General features: G+C 38.5%; 1 protein-coding gene across 1 annotated transcript; it reads left to right on the top strand.

Moving 5' to 3' along the window:
* Nucleotides 1-1,898: 1,898 nt before the first annotated feature.
* Nucleotides 1,899-24,601, top strand: LOC133553453 (ubiquitin-conjugating enzyme E2 D2). Its single transcript, XM_061901669.1, has 7 exons — nucleotides 1,899-2,168; nucleotides 7,505-7,568; nucleotides 19,831-19,862; nucleotides 19,992-20,069; nucleotides 21,412-21,517; nucleotides 22,476-22,569; nucleotides 23,549-24,601. Exons 1-7 carry the CDS (start codon nucleotides 2,145-2,147, stop codon nucleotides 23,592-23,594), a joined length of 444 nt encoding a protein of 147 aa, XP_061757653.1. The 5' UTR covers nucleotides 1,899-2,144; the 3' UTR covers nucleotides 23,595-24,601.
* Nucleotides 24,602-26,316: the final 1,715 nt, after the last annotated feature.

Here is a 26,316-nt window from a genome sequence, read left to right as displayed (position 1 = left end):
GTATCCATTGTGGATTGAACTTTCACAGTATCCTGTTAGATCCGCTCGACATCCATTGCTTTCCTCCTCTCTAAGGTTCTCATAGTCATCATTGTCACCGACGTCCCACTGGGTCATTATTGTCACCAATGTCCCACTGGGTGTGAGTTTTCCTTGCCCTTATGTGGGCCTACCGAGGATGTCGTGGTGGTTTGTGCAGCCCTTTGAGACACTAGTGATTTAGGGCTATATAAGTAAACATTGATTGATTGATTGATTCAATACATAGGATTTCAGCAGGATCTATCCCAGTCTGCTGACATGCTAGCAGAGTAGTACATTTTTTTTTTAAAAGCTTTTATAATTGTAAAGGACAATGTTTTATCAGCGGATTGCAATAATGTAAATTTGTTTTAACTATTAAACGAACCAAAAATATGACCTATTTTATCTTTGTGAAAACATTGGACACAGTGTGTTGTCAAGCTTATGAGATGTGATGCAAGTGTAAGCCACTGTGACACTATTGTTCTTTTTTTAATTTGTATAAATGTCTAATGATAATGTTCGGAATAAGGTGGAGTGCCATCTCCGGGTTGGGGAGGAGACCCTGCCCCAAGTGGAGGAGTTCAAGTACCTAGGAGTCTTGTTCACGAGTGGGGGAACAGTGGATCGTGAGATCGACAGGCGGATCGGTGCGGCGTCTTCGGTAATGCGGACGTTGTACCGATCCGTTGTGGTGAAAAAGGAGCTGAGCCGGAAGGCAAAGCTCTCAATTTACCGGTCGATCTACATTTCCATTCTCACCTATGGTCACGAGCTTTGGGTCATGACCGAAAGGATAAGATCACGGGTACAAGCGGCCGAAATGAGTTTCCTCCGCCATCCGGGTGGCGGGGCTCTCCCTCACAGATAGGGTGAGAAGCTCTGCCATCCGGGAGGAACTCAAAGTAAAGCCGCTGCTCCTCCACATCGAGAAGAGCCAGATGAGGTGGTTCGGGCATCTGGTCAGGATGCCACCCGAGCGCCTCCCTAGGGAAGTGTTTAGGGCACGTCCAACCGGTGGAGGCCACGGGGAAGACCCAGGACACTTTTGGAAGACTGTCCCCCAGCTGGCCTGGGAACGCCTCGGGATCCCCCGGAAAGAGCTGGACGAAGTGGCTGGAGAGAGGGAAGTCTGGGCTTCCCTGCTTAGGCTGCTGCCCCCGCGACCCGACCTCGGATAAGAAGGAAGAAGATGGATGGATGGATGGATGGATGGATGGATAATGATGATGTCAATGAAGGATTTCTAATCACTACTATGCTGAAATTAAAACTAATATTGATACTATTGTTGATAATATTCATTTTTGTTTTACTACTTTTGTTTTGTTTTGTATCGTGTCTCCTCAATTGCTCTGTTTATTGCAGTTCTGAGTGTTGCTGGGTCAGGTTTGGTTTTGGAATTGGATTGCATTGTTATGGTATTGCTGTGTAGTGGTTTGTTGGATTGATTAAAATAAATAAATAATTAAATAAATAAATATAGGGACGATGTGGCGCAGTGGAAGAGTGGCCGTGCGCAACCCAAGGGGTCCCTGGTTCAATCCCCACCTAGTACCAACCACGTCCGTTGTGTCCTGAGCAAGACACTTCACCCTTGCTCCTGATGGGTGCTGGTTAGCGCCTTGCATGGCAGCTCCCTCCATCACTGTGTGAATGTGTGTGTGAATGGCTATACAAGTACAACCCATGTATCATTTATCATTTAAATAAAAAAATCAATTTTTTTTAAATGAGAATTGATTCTGAATCGCACAACGTATTCGAATCGATTTTTCCCCACACCCCTAATTGTTAGTCTTAACTTCATGTTTCATGCATACACTGAGCTCTAATTTTGAAGGGGCGCCGCCGGATGTGCTGTCACTGTTGCTGTTGTGCGAGCACAGGCCCGCTGTGATTTGGTAGCCGCTGCAGTAGGAGGAAGGACCGCGGTTCTACCACCTTCTATCGTCTTGTTTCGACTCTAAATTCCATAGGTGGCTCCTTGTAGCAGCGATCAGTCACTTGTGTGCACTCTAGTCGCCTTCTATGATAATCACGTCGCTGTATTATCAACCCACTTATATCACTCGCCGTTTTAATCGCACGTTTCCACTGACAGCAGCGCTAGCACAACAATGGCTCTGAAAAGAATCCACAAGGTAAGGAAGTGAGCGGGGAGGCCCTTGGGTTTCCTCGTTTTGTGGGGAGATTTGGCGTCAGTCGACGGCTGTCGGACTTCGCCGCAGCGAGAATAACACAATGGCAGTGGGGGAAAGAAGCAGGCCGGGGGCTGTAGACGCTAGCTAATGTGTGAGGACAGTCAGCCGCGACACTAGAAGCAATGCGCCGCTTTTCTCTGCCTCAACTCGGGGCCACCTCGCTCGACACAAAAGTGGCCCGTTTAACCCTGACTGGATACATTTGTATTATCCTTCAACATGTCCAGTCGTCATATACTAGAATGTTTAAAGTCGTCATCAAGCGGGTATAGTTTTTGTTTCGTTACAATATGTCCCGGTGAGGCTAAGTCAGGGCTTCTGGTGGTAAAGCTAAGCTAGTACATTAACGCTAAGGTTAAACTCCTAATGCTTCGCTTTGTCGCCGTTCTTGACGTTTGGGTGGAAAAACATATTATCAAATTGTGTTTTTAGCTACATTAATTGTCCATCTTCGTTCCCGTTTTTTTAATCTACTCTGCAGCATTTGACAGTGGCTAGGCTAAAGCTAGCTGAAATATAACGATTATTTTGCTTCCTTTATTATTGTCTAAATCTGTTGGATTGTTTTTACTAGTGACACTTGTAAAAAAAATATCAAAACGACATTTAACACAAATATCAATGGTTGCATTTCGTGTGTTGCTATTATGACATCCCAGACGTAAGGACGGATGTAAAGCTAACCCAACTAGTTCATGCTTGTGCTGCTTTAATATTGTCCTCTGACAGTTTGTCGCATATTACGCTAGTGTTGTTTTGCAAAAGTTTCAAACGTGTTTGTGTTTTGCACAAATATCATCGACACAATAGCAACGCAGCGTGAAAAGCCATTAAGATGTTAGCAGGCCCCACGCGTCGTTCGCCTGATGTGTTTGGTGACAACTGTTGTAGGCACAATACCAATGTGAGCAATTTGCAAAATGCGCAACCGCATTTTGAAAATTTGTATAATGCGCAATCTTTTTGCAAATTGCTTCCAGTTATAAATTTGAATAATGTGTGGTGCACATTTTGTAAATCAATGGGTGCAAATACATGTTTTTGGGGTCAAAATAATTTATTAAATACTTAAGTAATCTATTCATTCGTAAACGGGACAATATAACTGAGTATTGCCCTCAAATCAGTCCAACCCTATCTAAAGTTGGGTATCATTTGAATTTGAATGATTCCGATTCTTTGTTTCGATTGATTCCTGACGATTATCGATTCCGATTCTTCTTGTACCATGCCGGAATCAATGTGTTTGCCAGGTAGTCCCTGGAAGGTGGTATGTATTTCGGGTTGAGATTTTTCACCATATCCCTGCACACATAAACAAACATGTAATGTTGCTGTTACTGTTTAGCCCAGTGTCAATTAGATTAGCTCTAACGTTATTGCTTAACTAACCTAAATGTTGGAGATTCCACCCCTGAAAAGGGATGCGGTCTTTTGACTATGTGTGCAGTGACCTTTCTGTGGCACCGACATCTTCCCCATTGCCGCTACGGTGAACGGAGTACGCTGAGCCCATCGCGGGGCCTGGCTAGCAGGTTGTAAATTCCATCCATCCATCCATTTTCTACCGCTTATTCCCTTTCGGGGTCGCGGGGGGCGCTGGCGCCTATCTCAGCTACAATCGGGCGGAAGGCGGGGTACACCCTGGACAAGTCGCCACCTCATCGCTGGGCCAAAATTGTCTATGAAAAAATACGCAGACTAATTTGTTAACTGCCTCAACGTTGGCGCAAAACACAATATTTATTGCATATGTATTGTTTTACTTACCGGATTCGGACTGTAGTGCAGTCACCGATGTGCCAGGCTGGGCGTCGCAGCCGGAGCCAGAGGAAGAGGCAGAGGAGGACAGTCGGCGCAGCGCGTCGAAGACGGGACACGCATTTATTTGTACTCCATGAACTCGGAGGTGCTTCATCATGTTCAACATGCACCCTCCTAATCACGAAACAGTCCTGTCGCACGTGTTACATTTCGCCGATATTTCATTATTTTTAGTAAAATAAATCCACACTTTTGACCGCCGATGCCCGCTATCCATGCTTGACTGACTCGCTCGGCCACTGGCGGTGGGTGCTTCTTCGTTTGTGTTCAGCGGCTTCTTCTTCCGGTCGGCGGACTTATTCTTTTTTTCCGGTCGGTGGACTGGGTATCGAAACTAGGAATCGAAATTTAAATTTTGAACGATTCCGGAAGAATCAGAAAGTTAGTCCCGGTTCCAATCGATACTCGATACCCTAACCCTAACCACTATACAGTGTACATCCACAACTAAACTACTGACTAAACTACTACCACAACTTTGTTTACTATTTATAAAATATAATAATGTAGGGTTACTGACTAAACCATCCACAAAATCTCGTCTTAAATCTCGTCTTGCGATATGCAAATTGCTTGCGCACAATGGAAATGACGTATACGTTGCAAAGTGCGCGAGATTGGTGAAATGCTTACAACAGCAGCCCCAAAAAGACCTCATCATGCCTAATCTTATGCAAGCGTTTTGTTTATCTGCTGTTTTATCGCCCACCAGAACATGTTCTTTTACGTTCTGACCTGGTTTGTAATCCTCTCACTTCGTATGCTGCTGAGCCAGCGAACAATGACGCTAACGTTTGCAGAGCTGCACCAGCTATTGCCAAGTTTGCCAACTAAAAGTATTTGACTTGACATCAGCCTTGGTTGTAAAAATGTCAATAGTGTAGGTCTTGTAAGATCAATACCAATGGGCGCAATCTAGCAACGACACAATCTCTAAATTGTGTGCACACGATGACACAATCTCTAAATTGTGTGCACACAATTTTCATATTTTTGTTTCATATTTTTTCCTTCATAAGAAAATTCAACAAATATAGAATGACATCACAATACAACAATGTACAATTCAACAATTTTTTATTCATTTTTCTGTGCAGAATTCTGAAAATTCTTCTTCAGCCATCCTCAAACCATCCATTTGCACGGTCGCGCCATTTTCAAACAAAATCTCGCCTTAAATCTTGTCTTGCGATATGCAAATTACTTGCGCACAATGGAAATGACGTATAATTTGCAAAGTGCGCGAGATTGGTGAAATGCTTACAACATAGGCCAGTGGTGTTAAACTCGTTTTCGTTAACTGCCACCGTTTTGGCTGCTTCCAACAGTGAATAATATATAAATATATGCAAGTATTTATTAATTATGTATTGTGTACACTGAAAAAAGGTATGTGGATTTTATAGTAAAAAAAAAACACAACTCAGTTTGCAAAATATTTCTGTAAAATTTCCAATGCTTATTTCCATCCATCAATTCATTTTTTCTACAGCTTGTCTCTCTCGCCTATCAGTCTCCCAGCTGCATTCGAGAGGAAGGCAAGGGTACACACTGCACAAGTTGCCGGGCCAACACAGATAGACAACATTCATGCTTACACACTAGGACCAATTTAGTTTTGCCAATTAACCTATCCCCAGGTGCATTTCTTACATCATTAAAATGAAAATAGGAAAACAGGACCAATGTTTTTACTGTAAAATCTACGTTTGTTAGTTTTAAAGGTTTGATTCCCGAGCGTGGCCACTGCTGCTGCTTGCTCCCCTCACCTCTCAAGGGGTGGAATAAGGGGATGGGTGAAATTTAGAGAGTAATTTCACCACACCTAGAGTGTGTGTGACTATCAGTGGTACTTTAACTTTACGGTGTAATACTGTAAATAGAAAACAGTACCACAGTTTTTAAGAAAACCATTTCCACAGTAAATTTCTGGCGACGGAGTTATCCGTTTTTTTTTTTACCTTAAAAAAATCTTTTTACAGTGTACAATTTCATGGATTACTTGCTTCAAAATCAACCAATTTTTTCGGAATTTGTGATAATATAATATATATAATTATAATATGATCATTGCAACATTAGGTCAAGTTTACAATATATAAAATTGCAGATTTTCCACACTATAGAGAGGACAGGTGTATAAGAAGCACCCACTAAATTTTAGAACAAAATACACATTTTTGCATATAGTAGCCACACTGGACTATTAGCCTCAGCTACATGTGTTGTAAAATCAAGTTATTTACATCGAAATAGTTTGTAAATATTTATTTACATACTTAAATTGTTTCCAAACGGTATCTGTAAAACGGCTGATCAAACATATCAGAAGTCATCTTCATGGATCCATTAGCTGCGGAAGCTCGCTCTTCAATCAGCAAAACAGACTCCATAAGTCCAGGTGACATTTTGGTGAATTCAGGAAACTGAAACAATTCAAAAATCATGCCATTGTAAGTTAATAATACTAACAGACACTCCTAAAAGTATTAGCTAATGGTAACTACCCGGCAGTAGCTTCATTAGATTACGGTAGCACATACAAATATGCATGAAAACACTCCTACAAACATACATGGGACGGTTTAGTAAGTAATAATTGTTTTAGTTATACTGCAATACTTGAAAACATTGCTTGGAGTGACACAGAATCCATACGAGTAGCAACGCTACGGAAGGCTCTGTCACGCCAAATTCCCCCCCCCCCCCTACAAACCCCCCCCATTTACTTCCGGGGTCACGTTTCCTCACGTTTCCTTTTACGTCATCCCATAGCTTGTGTTTGTAAAAAAAAGTTTTTATTTTTTATTATATAGCGTTAACAAAACATCTGTATTTTTATAATATATTTTTATATTTTTATAATATAGAGTTATATTTTTATAATATAGCGTTAACAAAATGTCTGTATTAATCGTACAAATTAACTTCAGGATATTCCTGACTGAATGCACATTTGACTCGAGAAATGAGAAGGATTAGAGAATTTTTTTATCGTGTTAATCGATTTCTTCAGATTCCAGCAGTGAAGTATCCTTCCAGCGACGGGCAGTCAACGCCGAAGTGTGACGTAAAAGGAAACGTGTGGTGTAAAGGAAACATGACCCCGGAAGTAAATGGGGGGGTTTGTAGGGGAAAATAAATTTGGCGTGACAGCTCAAAGACAGAACAGGACTCATACTTCTGGTTGAAAGGACATTAATAGAAGGACACTACAGCTCCTGCAGTGAGCAAACTCGTACAAAGATGGCACCATAAAACAAGAAATATAAACTGAAGCACATGGCATCCGGAACATTGTGTGTGTGAAAAGATAGCGCAAAAAAATCGCAATCTCAATTCAGATTTTTTGCAGAATTGTGCAACCCTACTATGCATCAAATCCATAATCAGATTGACAGTGTTTTGCTATAATTTGTTGTTCATTATTAATATCGTTGTTGTGGTTTTAGGAATTGAATGACTTTGCACGGGATCCTCCAGCCCAGTGTTCTGCTGGACCAGTGGGAGATGACAGTAAGTTCAGCACCAGTTGCATGGTTTCCCGTACATTTATTTATGTCGGCCTGCCACAAATCTGGATTGTCACATGTGCCGCTGCTTGCTCTTCCTTACTTATAAACAAATTGTAATAGGTTTGTCAGGGAATGTAGCTTTTTGTTACAAGTTTTTACTGTTGATGGCTGTAACTCTGCTGCAAAACACACCTTATCTGACAGAATAAGAAGACACTGCAGGAGGGATCAATGTTTCCACTGTAGCAATTTTGTTGCTATATTTAGAAAGTAATCAGACTCCTGTACTGTAAATATCCCTTTTTAAAAAATCAACTAGTGACAAATCTTGTAAGGAGACTGACATTAAAACACGTTTTGCTCTTGTCAACGAGTCCTGCTGTGGCCCCTCCCCCATTTAAACATACTCACAGATGGCTCAGTTATTTTTGTATCATAAAAGACAAAAACAAACTGAATAAACTTCCTCTTCTGTATTCAGTCATAAACATTGGTGTTTAGCGTTAGGTTATTATTTTCTCACAATATACCTCTCCTCAACATCCATTCAAATTAATTGCGCCTATGTCATTGCCAGTTATGCAGTTAAGGTGAGAATTTCCTGTGCTCGAACTATTTGGGGAAGAAAACACCACGCACACACACACAGGAGAACGCGCACACTCAAACAGCGTTTCGAACACTTCATTTCCTGGTAGCAAGGCCATTGTGAGGCCCTGCTTGTTTTTTGGAATGTTGCCTGTCTTTCACAATTATTATAAGAGACGAGATCTCACGTCTTTTAAAAAGAAATAAAAAATTAAATATGATAAAAAAATGTTCAGACGATAGTGCTAATGAAAGTCACCGTTGTCGCCTTCAAAGCCCTCTAAAACAACTTCAAAACCCTCCAACGTTTTATATACACAATACAAGTATACATAATGTAGTAACGGTCACGTTCATAAAAAAGTGTAATAGGTACAATATTAACCATAATTGTAATCATTGCTGGAACTGACTTATTCCGCGCATTGATTTCCATTTCAATAGCAGCGCATGTTTGACTTCCGGCAACAACTTGTGTTCCTTCTTCTGGATTCAAACGTGAGTGTGTTTTAATCATGACAGACTTGGTAATAGACAACATAGACGACTATTTTTGGACAAATAAGAATTCACAACCTTATCTTTTTGAAGCTGGATGGACTACTGTTTATAGAAGCCAGCACAAAGAAAGAGGGTGAAACGTTGGAGCAGACAGAAGTCGAAAGAGTATAGTTGGCATGACACAGAGCTGAAAATGCGGAATTTGGAGACACGCTATTTCAACATTAATTGAGTGCTTACCCCCAAATAATTTGGAAAAAAATGTGTCCGGTCAGCTGGACCAAACAGTCCATCGAGTGAGTCACACTTTAATATCAATCATGAAACACGCAGCACGTAATACGTCTTATTACAACTGCGCTGTCTGGCTAGCTGTGTTCATACAAAATATGAAATGTGGGTTAATACTTTACAGATACTGTAATATCATTGTTAATGTTTTTCAATCAGTACTGATTTTTGTACTCTTGCATTTTTATGCATTGAAAATTTAAACGCCTTTTGTGCCGACATAGACGCTAGTTTATCTATTGCCGAAGTTAGCTTTTATGGGTAATACCGTAGCACGCCGATGTGTTAGTACGCTGCAAAAAGAGTTGGTCGGTGTTCGCTCTTACAATAACAATGTCATACAGCTTGTCTATTATACAGGTTATGGAACAGAACTGAAGTTTTGGTGGCGTTTTTTGAATGCATTTTTAAAGTGATTTAGCGGTAGTATTGATTGCTCCCTTTAGCTGCATTGCTAGCCAATAAAACTAGCTGATTTTTACATGTTAAAATGCAAAAAAAACAACTCCTAGCTCCTTTCATGATTGTGAACAATAGGAAACATTCCCAAAAAGTGTAGTTCCCCTTTAATTTCCCCGTTTAAAAAAATGTAAGCAAAATCAACTAAAAAGGGAAATTGCTGTTGGAATTCTATTTTCAGTGCTCCTTATTATAAAATGTTGCTGTATTGCTTAAACCATGTGTTTACCCACAATAAAAAATGCAACAGTTGTAATCAGTTTGATATATATGAACAGTTGAAATCTTGACTTTTTCAAAATGAAAGTATTTCCTATTTCTATTTTTTAGCAGCATGTAGGATACATTCTTGCACAATGCACATACCGTACCATTACAAAGTGCTGCAAAAAAGCTCCTAACTTCCACTCCTTCATGCAATCATTGTTTACTTCAAATAAAGCATTATTTTATAGAAAGTACGTCGGGCAATCTTTCCTTCTCCCACGAGAAACTAATGTATTTTGTCCTTATTTACCGGTGTCTTCCTGCTCCCATTTTTACTCGCCATTATTGGGGAACTACACCTCTTTTGGAATTTTGCCTATTGTTCACAATCTTTATGAGACGGCGCATCCTACAGAGACAGTCAGAAAGCGGCTTAAAAATGTCTGTAAAAATAATTTATGCAACATTTTGCACAAGGAATCACCATTACATGTTATGTACACCATAAGGAAATGTTTTGGATGTAGGATAAAACTTCATAACCCCTTTAATGCGCCTTACAATTCGGTGCACCTTTTTTGTGAATTTACACCTGAATAGACCCGTTCATTTGTAGTGCGCCTTATAATCAAATAGGCCCTATGGTCCGAAAAATACATTATATGGAACATTGATGGAGGTTTTTAAGTTTTTTTTAGAGCGCTTTGAAGGCAACATAGGGGACTCCTATTAGACGTATCTTGCAAGCGCTTATTTGGGCCCGGGCGATATGGCTTAAAAATTATCCCTGATTTTTTTCAGAAAATTTTTCCCCCTACTTTTTAAACAAATATTTAAATACAAATAACAGATAATCCAAAAAACATGTTTTTCTTTTATTTGATAAAAAAATACTGGTTGAAATGACACTGCATACACTGCATCTTATACTCTTGGCAAAATTCTAATTTATGTAATGTTCTTTTTAGGTCAGATATAAATTGTACTTTTAATAAAGTAATTTTCAAATAATTAAATTAAGAGCCTCCCATGGAAAGCAATACATCTGCTTGAAAAGAATACTTTTAACAAAAATGTTGCATTGCCCATTTTGCACACCCTTAGAATAGAACAGCGGTTTTCATACAAATGTGTCCAAGGGCCAACATTTTTCGCAGCAGACAGTGTGAGGCCTGGATTTATGTGGTGAATTATTTCAAGCCAAAGGCTAATTAAAACCTATATTTAAAGCCTAATCTTTGTAGTATTGTATTTAGGGTTGTACGGCATACTGGCACTAATACCGAATTAATTAAAACATTTACTTCACTGTCTTTTGAAAAATAAGGCCCATGTTAATAAACAGACACACAGCACTTAAAAGTAGAAGCAGTGTGAAGACAGAGGAGGGTGAATTGTTGTATTTTGTCTTTAAAACTAACACTATAGAAACTGAAGCGCTGCTCTACAAGCAATGCTTTAAAACATAGCTATCTAATCCCTCTGTAGTGTTGTAAGATACTTTTAAATCAGTAATCCTCGCCTCAGTGGCAACAAATAAACTACATTTCTTACAAGTATCATTACTGCAGGATGAGGAATAGAAAAACATTCTTCACAACAGACTGTAGGATGGAACTATAGCTAACATCAAGCTTGCGCTCCTGAATGTAAACAAATGGGTGGTTCTTTACAAATATCGACTCCAACGATACCAAGTTATAGATACCTATATAGTTGACACTACAATGATCGATATTTTTTTCATTACAAGATGTTTTGTAATTTTTTTATTGTTTATAAACTCAGGAAATAAGTCATCGGACACAGGATAGCTCTAATTATGACCAGTGCATGGTCCTGTAACTACTTTGTATTGGCTGGATACCAAAATTTGTTGTATCACCCAAAACGTATGTAAAGCATCTAGACAGAAGAATAAGTGTTTATAACATTTTAACGGAAGTGCAGATGGAAAAGAAAATAACCAGATATTAACAGTAGATGAACATGTATAGTAATAACATAATTGTGGATTGAACTGCTTGAAACAGAAATTAACCAGATGTCAACAGTAAATGAACAAGTAGATTAATCATTCATCCATCTACCGCATGTCCCTCATAATTTTGACTAAACATCGGAAATGACAATATGTGCTGCACAGGGGCTTCACGGTGGAAGAGGGGTTAGTGCGTCTGCCTCACAATCCGAAGTTCCTGCAGTCCTGGGTTCAAATCCAGGCTCGGGATCTTTCTGTGTGGAGTTTGCATGTTCTCCCCGTGAATGCGTGGGTTCCCTCCGGGTACCCCGGCTTCCTCCCACCTCCAAAAACATGCACCTGGGGATAGGTTGATTGGCAACACTAAATTGGCCCTAGTGTGTGAATGTGAGTGTGAATGTTGTCTGTCTATCTGTGTTGGCCCTGCGATGAGGTGGCGACTTGTCCAGGGTGTACCCCGCCTTCCGCCCGATTGTAGCTGAGATAGGCGCCAGCGCCCCCCGCGACCCCTAAAAGGGAATAAGCGGTAGGTAATGGATGGATGGATGGATGTCTGCAGTCAAATTAGGAGCCTTTGTAATCTGTTTGCTTACTTACTAATAAAAGATACGTTGTCCAGTACTGTGTGTGCACTGTTATTTAATGGCAAAATTGTGTTTTGATTGCAATAGGAAACATATGTTTAATGTTTATTGTATCACACGATTTTATGTTAAAACAAAGGCAATGATTACTTTTTTGTGGTCCCTTAATTTTGAAAAGCATTTAAAAAAAGAATCTAACTATCAAAATACATTTTGTTTTAGGTACCAATGTTATCGGGACAATGTTTACGTTCTGCAAGGGGTGCTCAAATCTTGGAGGTGTACAAATAATTTGAGGTCAATTTATTTATGTGGGTCAGATTACTAGGTTTCAGTCCAATTTTCTTGGAATTGCCAATTTTCACTGTCCACTTTTCTTTTACCGGCAAACTCGGACCACGCTATTTTCATGCAAACTATGCTCCTGACAGCCGACAGGGTGTCTATATGCAAATGGATACAAAAATGAAAGTGAAACTTAAAGGGGCACTGCATTTTGGGAGGAATTGTCTATCATTCACGATCCTTAAAGATCAAAATATGTTTTTCTCTTTTTTTATGCATTTTAATTTGTAATATTCAACTTATTGCTGACGGCTAACAATGGAGGTAACTGGGTTTCGATTTATTCCACCTATAAAACGCTCTAAACATCATCCAAAATTTTCAATCAAGGTTTTATTTAAATGGTGTAAGTGTATACAGAATGTATTTTAGTATCAGGCACATTCATAATAACATGTAATATTTACATCCATCCATTTCCTACCGCTTATACCCTTTTGGGGTCACGGGGGGCACTGGCGCCTATCTCAGCTACAATCGGGCGGAAGGCGGGGTACACCCTGGACAAGTCGCCAACTCATCTCAGGGCAAACAGATAGTACAATTTTGCTCATTTTAAGCATTACGACAACGCATAGATTCCCAATGTTTGCTATTTTGTTCAAAGAAATACAGCTATAACTAATTATGGCAGACTCCATGAGATTCTACAATAACTACTTTGGGACAATTTTTCAGTCTGAATATATAGTATGGAGGATTGGCTACAAGTCTTAGAAGCTTGGTGCAAAGATCTAAGCAGATCTCACTATACTGAAACATTAAGCACCATGTAGCCACAAGCAATACAAACTACGAACATCATAAAACAATCACATATTAGACCCGGAGATTGCGAGAAAGACACAAAAGATGCCAACCTTTCTTATTTTTTATTCAATTTTTTTTTTTTTTACTTGCATGAGGATTATGACTAAACAGGAAGATCTGAAAGTCCCATCAGTCGGCATCCCAGTGAGTGCAGACATTGTACTGAAAGTGATTGTTTTATTATGTTTGTAATTAAACAAGCAATGTAAAGTGGCATATGAGATGTCTGTGGACCACAAAAATTGAGACGGGCAGGTATAAACCCTGTCAGTGCAGCAGCACACATGAACCTACCAAAATAAGGTTTGTTAAAAGCAACACCATTTTTTTACTCGGGGGAGTGGAATGATTTTATGAATATGTGATTCAAATGCAAACCCAAATAATCCGTTTCAGACACTGTGGTATCTACAGCAGAGGTCTGAACACTGGCTAAATTTAACGATGCCCGTTAAGTTAGCAACACTTATTCCTCCTGCTACTTAACCTTTTCTCTGGCAGACCACATCCAACCATCCATCCATGTTCTACCGCTTGACCCTTTTGGGGTCGCCAAGGGGGGTCGCTGGAGCCTATCTCAACTCTATGTGTATGATATATTGTTTTTTCCCAAAGCGGAGTTACAATTCATACTGCCACACAACTGTAGTGCCGACACCACAAATAAATGAATGTATGGAAAATGTGAACTCCTTCAAGACATAGCTAAAATCTTTAGTAAGGACGTGAAATGATTAATTATGCCGGGATTTTCAAAGTTTCATTTACCCCTCTTTAAAGAACATTTTGTAAAATAAGCTTTAATTGTTCAATCACTAATCGATGTGAAACGTGAGTTTTTGGGCTGCCTGAGTACAGAGAAAACGTTTTTTTTCCTTCCTAAATACTGTGCCTTTTCTGAGGTCCTCAGCTTTGACCTGGTGAGAAGTGCGCTTCACTCTTTAAAACCCCCAAAAATGATTGTGCGCTCACACAGGACTTCAATTTGGTTTTCTGTACAGAGACACAAAATTTAACATTTGAAATTGGATGCATGGCTGCAAGAGTTTGAGAAAAAAACTTTTTTGCGATTTGTATCTCCAAAATTGCGATTTTTATATTTTTTTACACATGAATGCATACAACTGCGAAACTAACAAGTAAAGGAAAACATGTTATTTTGAGACTGTCAATCATCATATTTTTGTCTCAAGGTGCCACACAGAACAATGTTCAAAAATGTATTTTAAAAATATTTGGCTTTATGCAGACAGACTCTGAGCTTTTGTTTACAACATGCTCTTAAACTGTAGAAATACCCGATAAGGACTATACCGTGTTTATAGTGTATTATAATAATATTAATATGTAATAATGCATTGTACTGTAATTGGAAGGGCAATCACTTTATCCTAAATAGATAAACACAAAAATAAAATTGACTCGTTTATTATATATGCTAAAATAGTACTTGAATAATTATTGAACATTTTAAAGTGCACTTTTTTCCCAGTTGGAAAAACAATGTCGGGTTGTCTTTTCTTCGTTGCTGCCAACACGGCATGATCGCTCATTCGTCCGTGTTGATGAACTCATATTTCCCATCCGATTTGAAGCTGAAATATTCCCACAAAGGCTTTGTAGTCATATTTTTTCCCTACTAATTTTGGTACTTTGCAAAACCTCTTATTGACGAAACACCATGATCCCCGTCCTTGCTTCCTGTGTGTGTGTAACGCTGGTGGTCTTGCTCTCTGCCCACATTGAAAAGGATTGTGAATTACCGAAAAGAGGGCTCATTGCGTAAGGTTATTTCTACTGTTAAACATGCTCAGATGCATTTGAGAGCAACACGTAATTTGTCATTATGGCTTTTTACAAATCTGTATTTACAATAGCGACTACAAACTGTGTCAATCAGTGTACAAGTATGTGTAGCACAAGCGCTAATATCATTCAACCTGTATTTATTGTTTGTACAAAGGACATTGTGTACAAGTATTATGATAATAGGACCATTTCAATAAATGGGTGACAGATGATGGCAAGTTTCCAGTGAAGTCTAAATAGCAAATAAACAGACTTAAAGGCGCCTATTCTACTTAACTTTTATACAACAGTCTGTACTGTACCTACGGCCAGTAACACAATCCAGAAGCTGGATTTATCATAAGAAATAATAAATTTTTGCATTACTTTAAACACCTTGCACGTACATGTGTTTTCCTTGCCAAAGTTAAACATGCAAGCAACCCTTAAGAAATGTAACATTTCCACTTTTGCACTGCGAACTACATCATCTGCGTTCAACAAACTGCTATTGATGCTTCTCTATTGACCAAAGCAGGAACTCTCAAGTATATTATTTATTGTATGGGTACTGTAAACCTTTGCTGGCTGATTAAAGGTCACCTTTTTGGTATCACCATAAGGATTTGTGATTCAAAACACACATGCTAAATTACATTGATTTACCATATGAATAAAATGATTAGAGCTGCAGCTATAGATTATTTTAGTAATCGAGTAATTTATCGATTAGTTTAATCGAGTAATCAAATAAAACACACTTTAAAGACTCGTTGCGTATATTAGGGAAAATAGTTTAAACAATGAATTTTCTGCTTGCAATAACCTTTTTTTCCCCCAAATAAATGCTTCATCAACATTAAAATTGCACTTTTAGCATGTGTGTATTAATATAAAAAAACAAAAAAAACACATGCCATGTGCATTTCAAGGCACTCACACACCACCGCTCTCATCATTCTCATGTGCAATATATTTAGCGGCCGTGCAGAAACTATGTATGCAATTTAAAGTTCCAGGCCCTGCAATCCGGATTTTATTATTTACACTCATGAACAATTAATCAAAGCAGCTGAATATGAATTGCAGCTTTATTCTACACCATTAATTGTTGCATTTGTAGCCCCTTATGATAACATACAATTATTCCAGATGAACAAATAAATTGGGTGCATATAAATAGTGCTGTCAACCGATACTTTTTTAAAATTAGATTTATCACACTTCTGAATTGTAGCTGAGATAGGCGCCAGCGCCCCCCGCGACCCCGAAAGGGAATAAGCGGTAGAAAATGGATGGATGGATGGATACTTCTGAATTGTGAATCATCTGTCGCAGTGAATTGCTTGCGTGCTTTACAAACCCCGTTTCCATATGAGTTGGGAAATTGTGTTAGATGTAAATATAAACATAATACAAAGATTTGCAAATCATTTTCAACCCATGTTCAGTTGAATATGCTACAAAGACAACATATTTGATGTTCAAACTGATAAACTTTTTTTTGTGCAAATAATAATTAACTTTAGAATTTGATCCCAGCAACACGTCACAAAGAAGTTGGGAAAGGTGCCAATAAATACTGATAAAGTTGAGGAATGCTCATCAAACACTTATATGGAACATCCCACAGGTGTGCAGGCTAATTGGGAACAGTTGGGGGGCCATGATTGGGTATAAAAGCAGCTTCCATGAAATGCTAAGTAATTCACAAACAAGGATGGGGTGAGGGTCACCACTTTTTTAAGCAAATTGTCAAACAGTTTTAGAACAACATTTCTCAACGAGCTATTGCAAGGAATTTAGGGATTTTACCATCTACAGTCCGTAAAATCATCAAAATGTTCAGAGAATCTGGAGAAATCACTGCACGTAAGCGGTGATACTACGGACTTTTGATCCCTCAGGCGGTACTGCATCAAAAACCGACATCAGTTTGTAAAGGATATCACCACATGGGTTCAAGAACACTTCATTAAACCACTGTCAGTAACTATAGTTGGTTGCTACATCCGTAAGTACAAGTTAAAACTCTACTACGCAAAGCAAAACCCATTTATCAACAATAACCTGAAACGCCGCCGGCTTGGCTCACCTAAGATGGACTGATCCAAAGTGGAAAGGTGTTCTGTGGTCTGACGAGTCCACATTTCAAATTATATTTGGAAACAGAGGACGTGGTGTCCTCCAGAACAAAGAGGAAAATAACCATTCGGATTGTTATAAGCGCAAAGTTCAAACCAGCATCTGTGATGGTATGGGGGTGTGTTTGTGCCCAAGGCATGGGTAACTTACACATCTGTGAAGGCACCATTAATGCTGAAAGGTCCATACAGGTTTCAGAGCAACATATGTTGTCATCCAAGCAACGTTATCATAGACGCCCCTGCTTATTTCAGCAAGACAAGAGTTACAACAGCGTGGCTTCATAAAAAAAGAGTGCGGGTACTTCCCTGGCCCGCCTGCAGTCCAAACCTGTCTCCCATTGAAAATGTGTGGCGCATTATGAAGCGTAAAATACGACAGCGGAGACCCCAGACTGTTGAACGACTGAAGCTCTACATAAAAAAAATTTGGGAAATAATTCCACTTTCAAAGCTTCAACCATTGGTTTCCTCAGTTCTCAAATGTTTATTGAGTGTTGTTAAAAGAAAAAGTGGTGTAACACAGTGGTGAACATGTCCTTTTCCAACTAATATGGCACGTGTTGCAGCCATGAAATTCTAAGGTAATTATTATTTGCAAAGAAAAATAAAGTTTATGAGTTTGAACATCAAATATCTTGTCTTTGTAGTGCATTCAATTGAATATAGGTTGAAAAGGATTTGCAAGTCATTGTATTCCGTTTATATTTACATCTAACACAATTTCCCAACTCATATGGAAACGGGGTTTGTAAATGAATTGTAAAAAAGACCCCATTATTTTGGATACATGCTGTGTATGTCTTACATGAACATTTAAAAAAAAAAAATTTTTTTTACTTGAATACACCATTTATTTGCTCAGAACTTGATAAACCCATTTTGGTTTATTATGTGGCAAAATTAGTCACAAAGCAAATGACCAGATCACTGACTGTATAACATCCGTGCCGCATTTCAGGTCATGAGCCGCGTTCATGGTAAAGGAACATTCACAGTCAAAATAAATTAGATGATTAATCTGTGCTAATACATGATTTTTGCAACAATTTGTTGATAATATCATGAGTTAATGTGTTAAGTTTGGCATCCCTAATTTAAACCAAACTGAAAGTCTGCCCAAGCAAACACTTTCAAGTTTACAGGTGTTACAGGTACAGTCTTAAACAACTGTTTTTGGGATTATGGATGTAATGATAAACCATAATAATAACTGCAGTTAAACTCCCGATGTTTAGTTTTACGATTTAAATAAAAATAATGGAAAAAGATACATTTTAACCCCACTTTTATAAACTGATGTACTGACTGGCACCAGCTCGCTATCTTAAATGTTAACATGAAAACAAGACACAATAACATATTTCCCTATTAAGAAACAACTTACCCCAATCCAACACATTGCGGTCTGACCATCTAAGATATTCAATTGTGCATGTTGAACCTACAAGCTGTCCTCTCTTAGGTGCGTGATCATGGATTACGAGACAGAGGGGGTTTTATGGTGCGTTCAATGACCGCTGAAGAGAGTAGAATGACACTATGACTAAAAGTGAAGCATAAGAAGCCCAAAACATACAAAATATTGGGTTTTCCAACAATGTCTATTGTTTGTAAAAAATAATACTTTGTCAAAAGATTTCAGTGTTTGTACTTTTCAAGCACATTCAACAATACCGCCATAATGATAAAAGTGATAATTTTGCTCACGATAACCGTGATATTAAATTTTCATATCCTTATTTTGGGGTCCGTGTGAACTTTGACATGTGGGAATGTGAACAGGTAATGGCACATCTATTTGTGGTTGTCCAGATGTAATCATGGCAGGTACAAAAATAAATGAATGCATAGTCCTGTATTTCCTGACCACCAGCCACATTATGGGGAAAACATATGGACCCTCATGTTCATTGTATTGTTTGTTAGCTTATGACTGAGTTGTACGTGTCGTGGTTTTCTGTTCCCTATTTTTTGAAGTACAAATCTGATCTACAAAAGGCTAATAGCCGAGCTGTTGGAATTGTGCAATAGAAAAGCAGCAATAGTTCACAGAGTGACAGCCTTTAGGAGAGGCTGAGTGGAAGCTGAGCACCACGGCAGCATATCAATGAATCCATGCATAATCAGCATGTGAAATTTAGCTTTAACACAAATGTCAGTTTTAATTATCGTCCTTTAACATAATTGCAATCCATTCAACCTGTTTTTTTGTTTTTTATTGGAGTTGGGGTATTATGGATTATGTCAATAATGATATCTATATTTGCCTAGATTTATCAATATTTAAAAAAAATATTATTTTCAATTATTGGGTTCCCTCATCCTGTGTTGGTACCAATGAGATGCATTATAAGAAGTGTAATTAACAATTGCAATTTTACTGATTATTTTTTTAAGCTTGTATGGCCACTTGGGTAGCTCTCTGATAGCATTTTGTAGCCGAGTGGAAATAACAAACGAACAAATGTTAAATAGATAGAAATAGGAGCAAATTAAGTATCTTGCATGTAGTTTTTTTCCTTGTCCTGGGCCCCGCTGATCAATTATTTTGGTCTGTTTCAGGTTTTCACTGGCAAGCAACAATAATGGGGCCTGTAAGTATTGTTTATGCATATTTAATTTTACTGGTCGTTCCATTTAATGTATCGGCATAGTATATGTTTATTGTTCATGGAGCTCCTTGGGGAATGTGTTATGCTAAATGTTTTCCTCTGCCTCCATAGAATGACAGTCCTTACCAAGGCGGGGTTTTCTTCTTGACCATCCACTTCCCCACAGATTACCCCTTCAAACCACCAAAGGTATGCAAGACACAATACAAGGTCATGTCCACACTGACACTTTACCAGCCTTTGGGTGTATACGTCTTAAAGGGAGACTTGTACTCATCTGATGATGTCAAGGTTGTGCACTGGCATTTGTAAAGCACAGTATATAATGAACATTACTGCCTTTAAACATGGAGGATATATTGTATGTTTAAACTTAAACATTCAGCTATTTTCACTCTCCATTGATGAAAAGATGCCTTAAAATGGGCTTTGAAAGACGCTGCTGTTGCTTCACTCTATCTTCTGCGACACAACACCAGTGGCGCCAATGACAGTCGGCTGTTTTGGATAAGATCCCTGCGGGACTTCCAGCAGATAGAACACCTTGGACAAGCAAGATGTTTTGCTTTGTGTCATAAGAAAGGTGCAACATTATTTCATGTTTTAAATTTTATTTCAAACAGATCATGAAGTTACGTATTTACGAGTGTTTGTTCCATTTGTGGAGACTGTGCGCACGCATTTAATACGCCCATGCGACAAAGAATAAAAAAACATGATGTAGCTTCCTCCTTTTTAGTGTGTACTGATGTTGAAAACAGTGCACACTTCATTGCACATGTAGTGTATCACTACATTGATGATATAATGCCTTATAATCCCACAATGGTTTTGCAGCAGCACACTCACCAAGAGGGTTCATTGTTAGTGTGCACTGATTAAAAAAAAATATTACTTCACTGTACATGTAATATATCACCCTGTTGCTGAATAAACGTGTTATAATTCCACGAGTGTCGGGTTTTGGCAGCACAGGCTCGTATGCTCGCTTTAGACACTTAAAAAAAGATTCATGCTCCTTTGTACATGTAGACTAGTTTTAAATGTAATGTACATGTCATTGTATGTCTCGCATATTACAATTAACATGATATTTATAAATGGTTGATTTATATAGGGTAGTAAGGTAAAGTTTTGTACCAGACAAGTTTCGGCTACTTTGCTTTTGCAGCCGTCATCAGAGGTGTCACGTGATGTTATAAATTTATAAATACACATCAGTAGGCTAAATGAACCTCTTCAACATACAATTAACATGATCATAATAACTGAGGCGTCATGCCACCAAGTCAGCTGTGGCTGCTTTTCAAGGCTTCTAATTGGAGAAAATATGCATGACAGCTGGTGTATGCTTTGGCGTGTGGACAGAGACTGTTTTGAAACTACGCTTGGTTGATGGAGATTGTTTAACCTCATATGTGTTTTTCAAAGTATCCGTGTTCGTGTGGACATGGCCCTTTTACAAGTGGCTGAGATTTTACCCTTGTGTACCCTTTTAATGTTGACCTCCTTGGGTTTGTTGTCTGGTCAGGTTGCATTTACCACAAGAATCTACCATCCAAATATCAACAGCAATGGCAGCATTTGTCTTGACATCCTGCGATCACAGTGGTCTCCAGCTCTCACCATCTCCAAAGGTAATTTTACACAACTAACTGCACTCTTATTTTAGAAATTACAGAACCAATAAAATCCATTTTGACTGCCATGGGTGGCGGTTATGCACATTATCCTTACTACTCTACCAAAAGCTGTCTCTAATCGTCCCAACATGATAATTGATTTGTTTGCGGACATCGATCCCTACTAAAATCATTACAAAGTGCTGAGTGACTCTCACTGTTATGTTGGATCCACTATGAGCTGGACTTTCACAATGTCATGTTAGACCCGCTCGACATCCAATGCTTTCGGTCTCCCCTAGGGGGACCGCATTTGCCCACATATGCGGTCCTCTCCAAGGTTTCTCATAGTCATTGTCACCGACATCCCACTGGGGTGAGTTTTAACCTTGCCCTGTACCGCGGATGTCGTTGTGGCTTGTGCAGCCCTTTGAGACACTTGGGATTTAGGGCTATTTGAATAAACATTGATTGATTGATTGATGAATGTAAGGTTAGGCCCAATAATATTTATTTTCTGGGCATATTTATGTTGAAGAGAATAAATAAATACATGTGTATACAAATACAATGAACCATGTCATGACAAGGGAGCACTGCAGTATTATTAGTATGTCTTATAATTTGAACAAACTTTAAACCTACTTTTTTATTGAAAGTCAATTACTGCTACTCCCTTGTCATTGGAGTGGGGGAACATAAACATCATATTTGTTTTATTGGCAAATGCATTTGCCAAAGGTGGGTAAAAACATGAAAAGCAAAACAATAGAACTGAATTTACACTATTGCATTTCTCACTAAACTTATGAAAACTAATGTTATATGCATATTGCATGACACATATTAAAGCAGGATTTTCATGTCAGAGACAAAGTCTGTTTCTATGATGTCATCACATCCAAGTGCTGGCTGCTACCAAATATGTTTATACTGGTTGATGGTTTGTTCACCTTTGCCGTGTCCTTCTCAGTTCTCCTGTCCATCTGCTCTCTGCTGTGCGACCCAAACCCGGATGACCCCTTAGTACCGGAGATCGCCCGTATCTACAAGACGGACAGGGAAAAGTATGTTTTCTTATCCACATCATAGTTTTGAATTAGGGTTTTTGTTTTATAGTTGTGCTCTTGTTCTAGGTACTTAAATAAAGCACACATACAATTGCTGATGTAAAAATATCATCATTAGGTAGTCCTGCACCATATAGCTTTCATCTTTATCTTTATTATTATTAGTGTTTATTTGGCTAAATAGAATTGTAAGTTTTAAGTTCTTCACTATGTTCTGACTGATTGGCAAGCAGCAAGCTTTTTTTTTAGCACAACATTGAACAGACACTACCCGATTTCACAATGTTGTGATTGCGATAAATCTTGCATATTGGCACTATTTCAACCAATTTATGCATTTACATACTGTAAATGACAACAAGTACTGTTTTACTTTTTACTTCTCTAGCTTGCCTGCTTCACCAACGGACTTATTGAGATGATAATTTCTCCTGGTAGTAAAATGGAGATACAACACCCATCATAAACGTTAAAATATAAAGGGTCCGTCAATAAAGATCACATAACCACACATTACAGTATGTCACGGGTACATTAACATTGGGTACATATTTGTGAAATCACAAGCTTTTGCAGTGTTATTGGGGAAAAAAATAAACCTCAAAACATGCTGCAAAACCGGACATTTTCGGCAGCAATAATTACAAAAATGTATGGCAAAATCCAGGAAGAACTATTTACCCATTTTTTTTCAAATAGTAGCCTCTGCTCTGATGGACACCATGGCACAATTAACCTTCATCCACGTGAATGAATAGCGAACACCACGCCTCAAATAGGCATCATTATTCAGCATCTGGAGGTTTATACATGCACACCACAACAGGTGGTGACAAACAACTTCTCCCCAAACGAGTCCCTGTTTTTTCATCCTGTCACTTACACAAGTGACGTAGAGAGATGACACAAACACATTGGGGTGGTGGAATGCTAATGATCAATAAAACGTAATCATAATCCTATTTTGTGTTTACAGGTACAACAAAATAGCCCGGGAATGGACACAAAAGTATGCAATGTAGTGTTGGAGCGGAATCATTGCCAACCAGCTCTACGGCAAAAGATTGGGGAGCTTGAGATGTAAAGAGAAAACAAACAAAAAACACAAACAAATGAAAAAGTTGTTGGTTTCCATTGGAGTGCTTTCATTGAGCCACACCCCCCTCCCCCTCCCCACACACACCACCACCAGATTACCTGTAATAGTCCCTCGACACCCCGTGCCCCCCATTCGTGTCATCCCTCTCATCTGTCTTGCTTCAACCCCTCCCATCCTCACCTGCACACCCTCCCACGTACTAACAGCCGACTTGCCATCCTCTCTGTTTTGGCCCCTGCTTCCTCACTCTAGTGTTTTATTTGGTCTCCAAGCAGGTGTGGCTTTTGCTACCTTCCCCAGGCCCTTCATCACTTAAAGCATTCCTTTGAGCATCAAAAATTATTTTCATTTCCCGTTTTAGGGGGGGAGGGGCACAATAAATTGGAGGGACATTGACACTCTGCATCCTTTGTTTTTTCTTTTTTTAATCCCATCCGTTGAGAAGGCAGACTGACAGCGAGTGGAAAGGCACTCTGTATTTCATGGCCTTCTGTTGGATACTATGAACTGACTTGAATTTATCTCCATATTTTCCTGCTCCTCACACCTCCCAGAGTTGATCCATTTGTACACAGCTGAACACACACACACAACACAACAAAACACACAGATAACTAACCCCCTCAACTACCGCCATCTTTTTCTTTATTGACAAAGTGGAGGTTTTGGACCAGGTATTTAAACAATTTATTTTTCTTAGTTCAACCTGTGTTTTTACCCCCTACCCATAACTCTTTAGGTTGCTTTTATTTTTATTTTTTTTTGTTATATGCTTTTTGTTAAACTAGAGGCTAACATCTAAATGGCTCTGGGACTGGCTTGGGCTCTGAGTGCAAGGAGAACACACTCTTCTTGCACAAAACCTCTGTATATTGAATTACCTGAGAGGCTCGTTGAGCTTTGTGTGTTGATTAAACTGTGTAATAAAAACCTCTGACTCCAGTGTGGACTCATTTTAAAGCCTTTTTGAAAGGAATAATTAATAGCTGGGTAATAGCGTGCAATCCTTTTCCAACGTCCATTCTGATGTTTACATTACAAATTGACGTTATGCTATAGCTTTCAATTTTCTCATGCAATTTTCACAGAAAATTAGTGCCTCATTTCTTAATTATGAAATACTTTGGTCATATAAACTCTGAAACCACAACATTAGGCACTTTTGCCGACTTGCACCAAGGCTACACAATCTCACTTAACACAATGCACTACTTTGATGGGCAGTCAAAATTGTGTACCGGTAATTTAACTGAAGTGTAGTCTAATTAGACAAACATTTGCATGACACAAATGCCTACACTGCAAATTAATTGCCACATGCCAAGATTTAAAATTGTATTTGTAGAAATGTCCTTAGTTTTAAGAGCTATTTACTAACTTACTTTATAGTCGAGATAGGCACTAGCGACCCCAAAGGGAATAAGCGGTAGAAAATGGATGGATGGACTTCATAATTATTTTAGCATGAATACTTATTTGTCTTTTAGGATGACTTATCTAGTAAAAGTAACTGGCTGCATTGACTGATAATTTAAATAGTTTTACTATTTTTTTTCTAAAATGTAGTCTTTTTTTTATCTTATATTTTGTAAGTTACCATGAATTGATTAACGTGGACCCCGACTTAAGTTGAAAAACTTATTCGGGTGTTCCCATTTAGTGGTCAATTGTAAGGAATATGCACTGTACTGTACAATCTTCTAATAAAAGTCTCAATCAATCAATCAAAAGCTCGTTTTTGCAGTGTACATGCTCGTTGGCCCTGTGACGAGGTGGCAATTTGTCCAGGGTGTACACCGCCTTCTTCCCGATTCTAGCTGAGATAGATTCCAGCTACCCCGTAGGGCAGTGGTTCTCAAATGGGGGTACGTGTACCACTGGGGGTACTTGAAGCTATCCCAAGGGGTACGTGAGATTTAAAAAAATATGATAGCAAGAATTCAAAAATCCTTTATAAATATATTTATTGAATACTACAACAAAATATGAATGTAAGTTCATAAACTGTCAAAAGAAATGCAACAATGCAATATTCAGTGTTGACAGATGGATTTTTTTGCGGACATGTGCCATAAATATTGATGTTAAAGATTTCTTTTTTGTGAAGAAATGTTTAGAATTAAGTTCATGAATCCAGATGTATCTCTATTACAATCCCCAAAGAAGGCACTTTAAGTTGATGATTACTTCTATGTTTAGAAATATTTATAATTTAATCAATTGTTTATTTTTCAACTGGATTTTTGTTATTTTTATATCTTTTTTTTTTTTACAAATAGTTCAAGAAAGACCAATACAAATGAGCAATATTTTGCACTGTTATACAATTTAATAAATCAGAAACTGATGACATAGTGCTGTATTTTAATTCCTTATCTGTTTTTTTCAACCAAAAATGCTTTGCTCTGATTAGGGAGTACTTGAATTAAAAAAATGTTCACAGGGGGTACATCACTGAAAAAAGGTTGAGAACCACTGTTGTGGGGAATAAGCGGTAGAAAATTGATGGATTTTAGTTTATGTGGCACCCTCTTGTGTTGCCTCGGTGAATTACATTAGCCCATTCGTCAACTTCGGCTTATTCTGTTCCTGAATAAGTGTTCCATATAAAATGAATTGGGTACTGTATAAACCGTTTATGTGCC

Source organism: Nerophis ophidion, linkage group LG05 (assembly GCF_033978795.1).
Source record: "Nerophis ophidion isolate RoL-2023_Sa linkage group LG05, RoL_Noph_v1.0, whole genome shotgun sequence".
Classification (NCBI taxonomy): Eukaryota; Metazoa; Chordata; class Actinopteri; order Syngnathiformes; family Syngnathidae; genus Nerophis; species Nerophis ophidion.
This window is presented reverse-complemented; position numbering and strand designations above follow the sequence as displayed.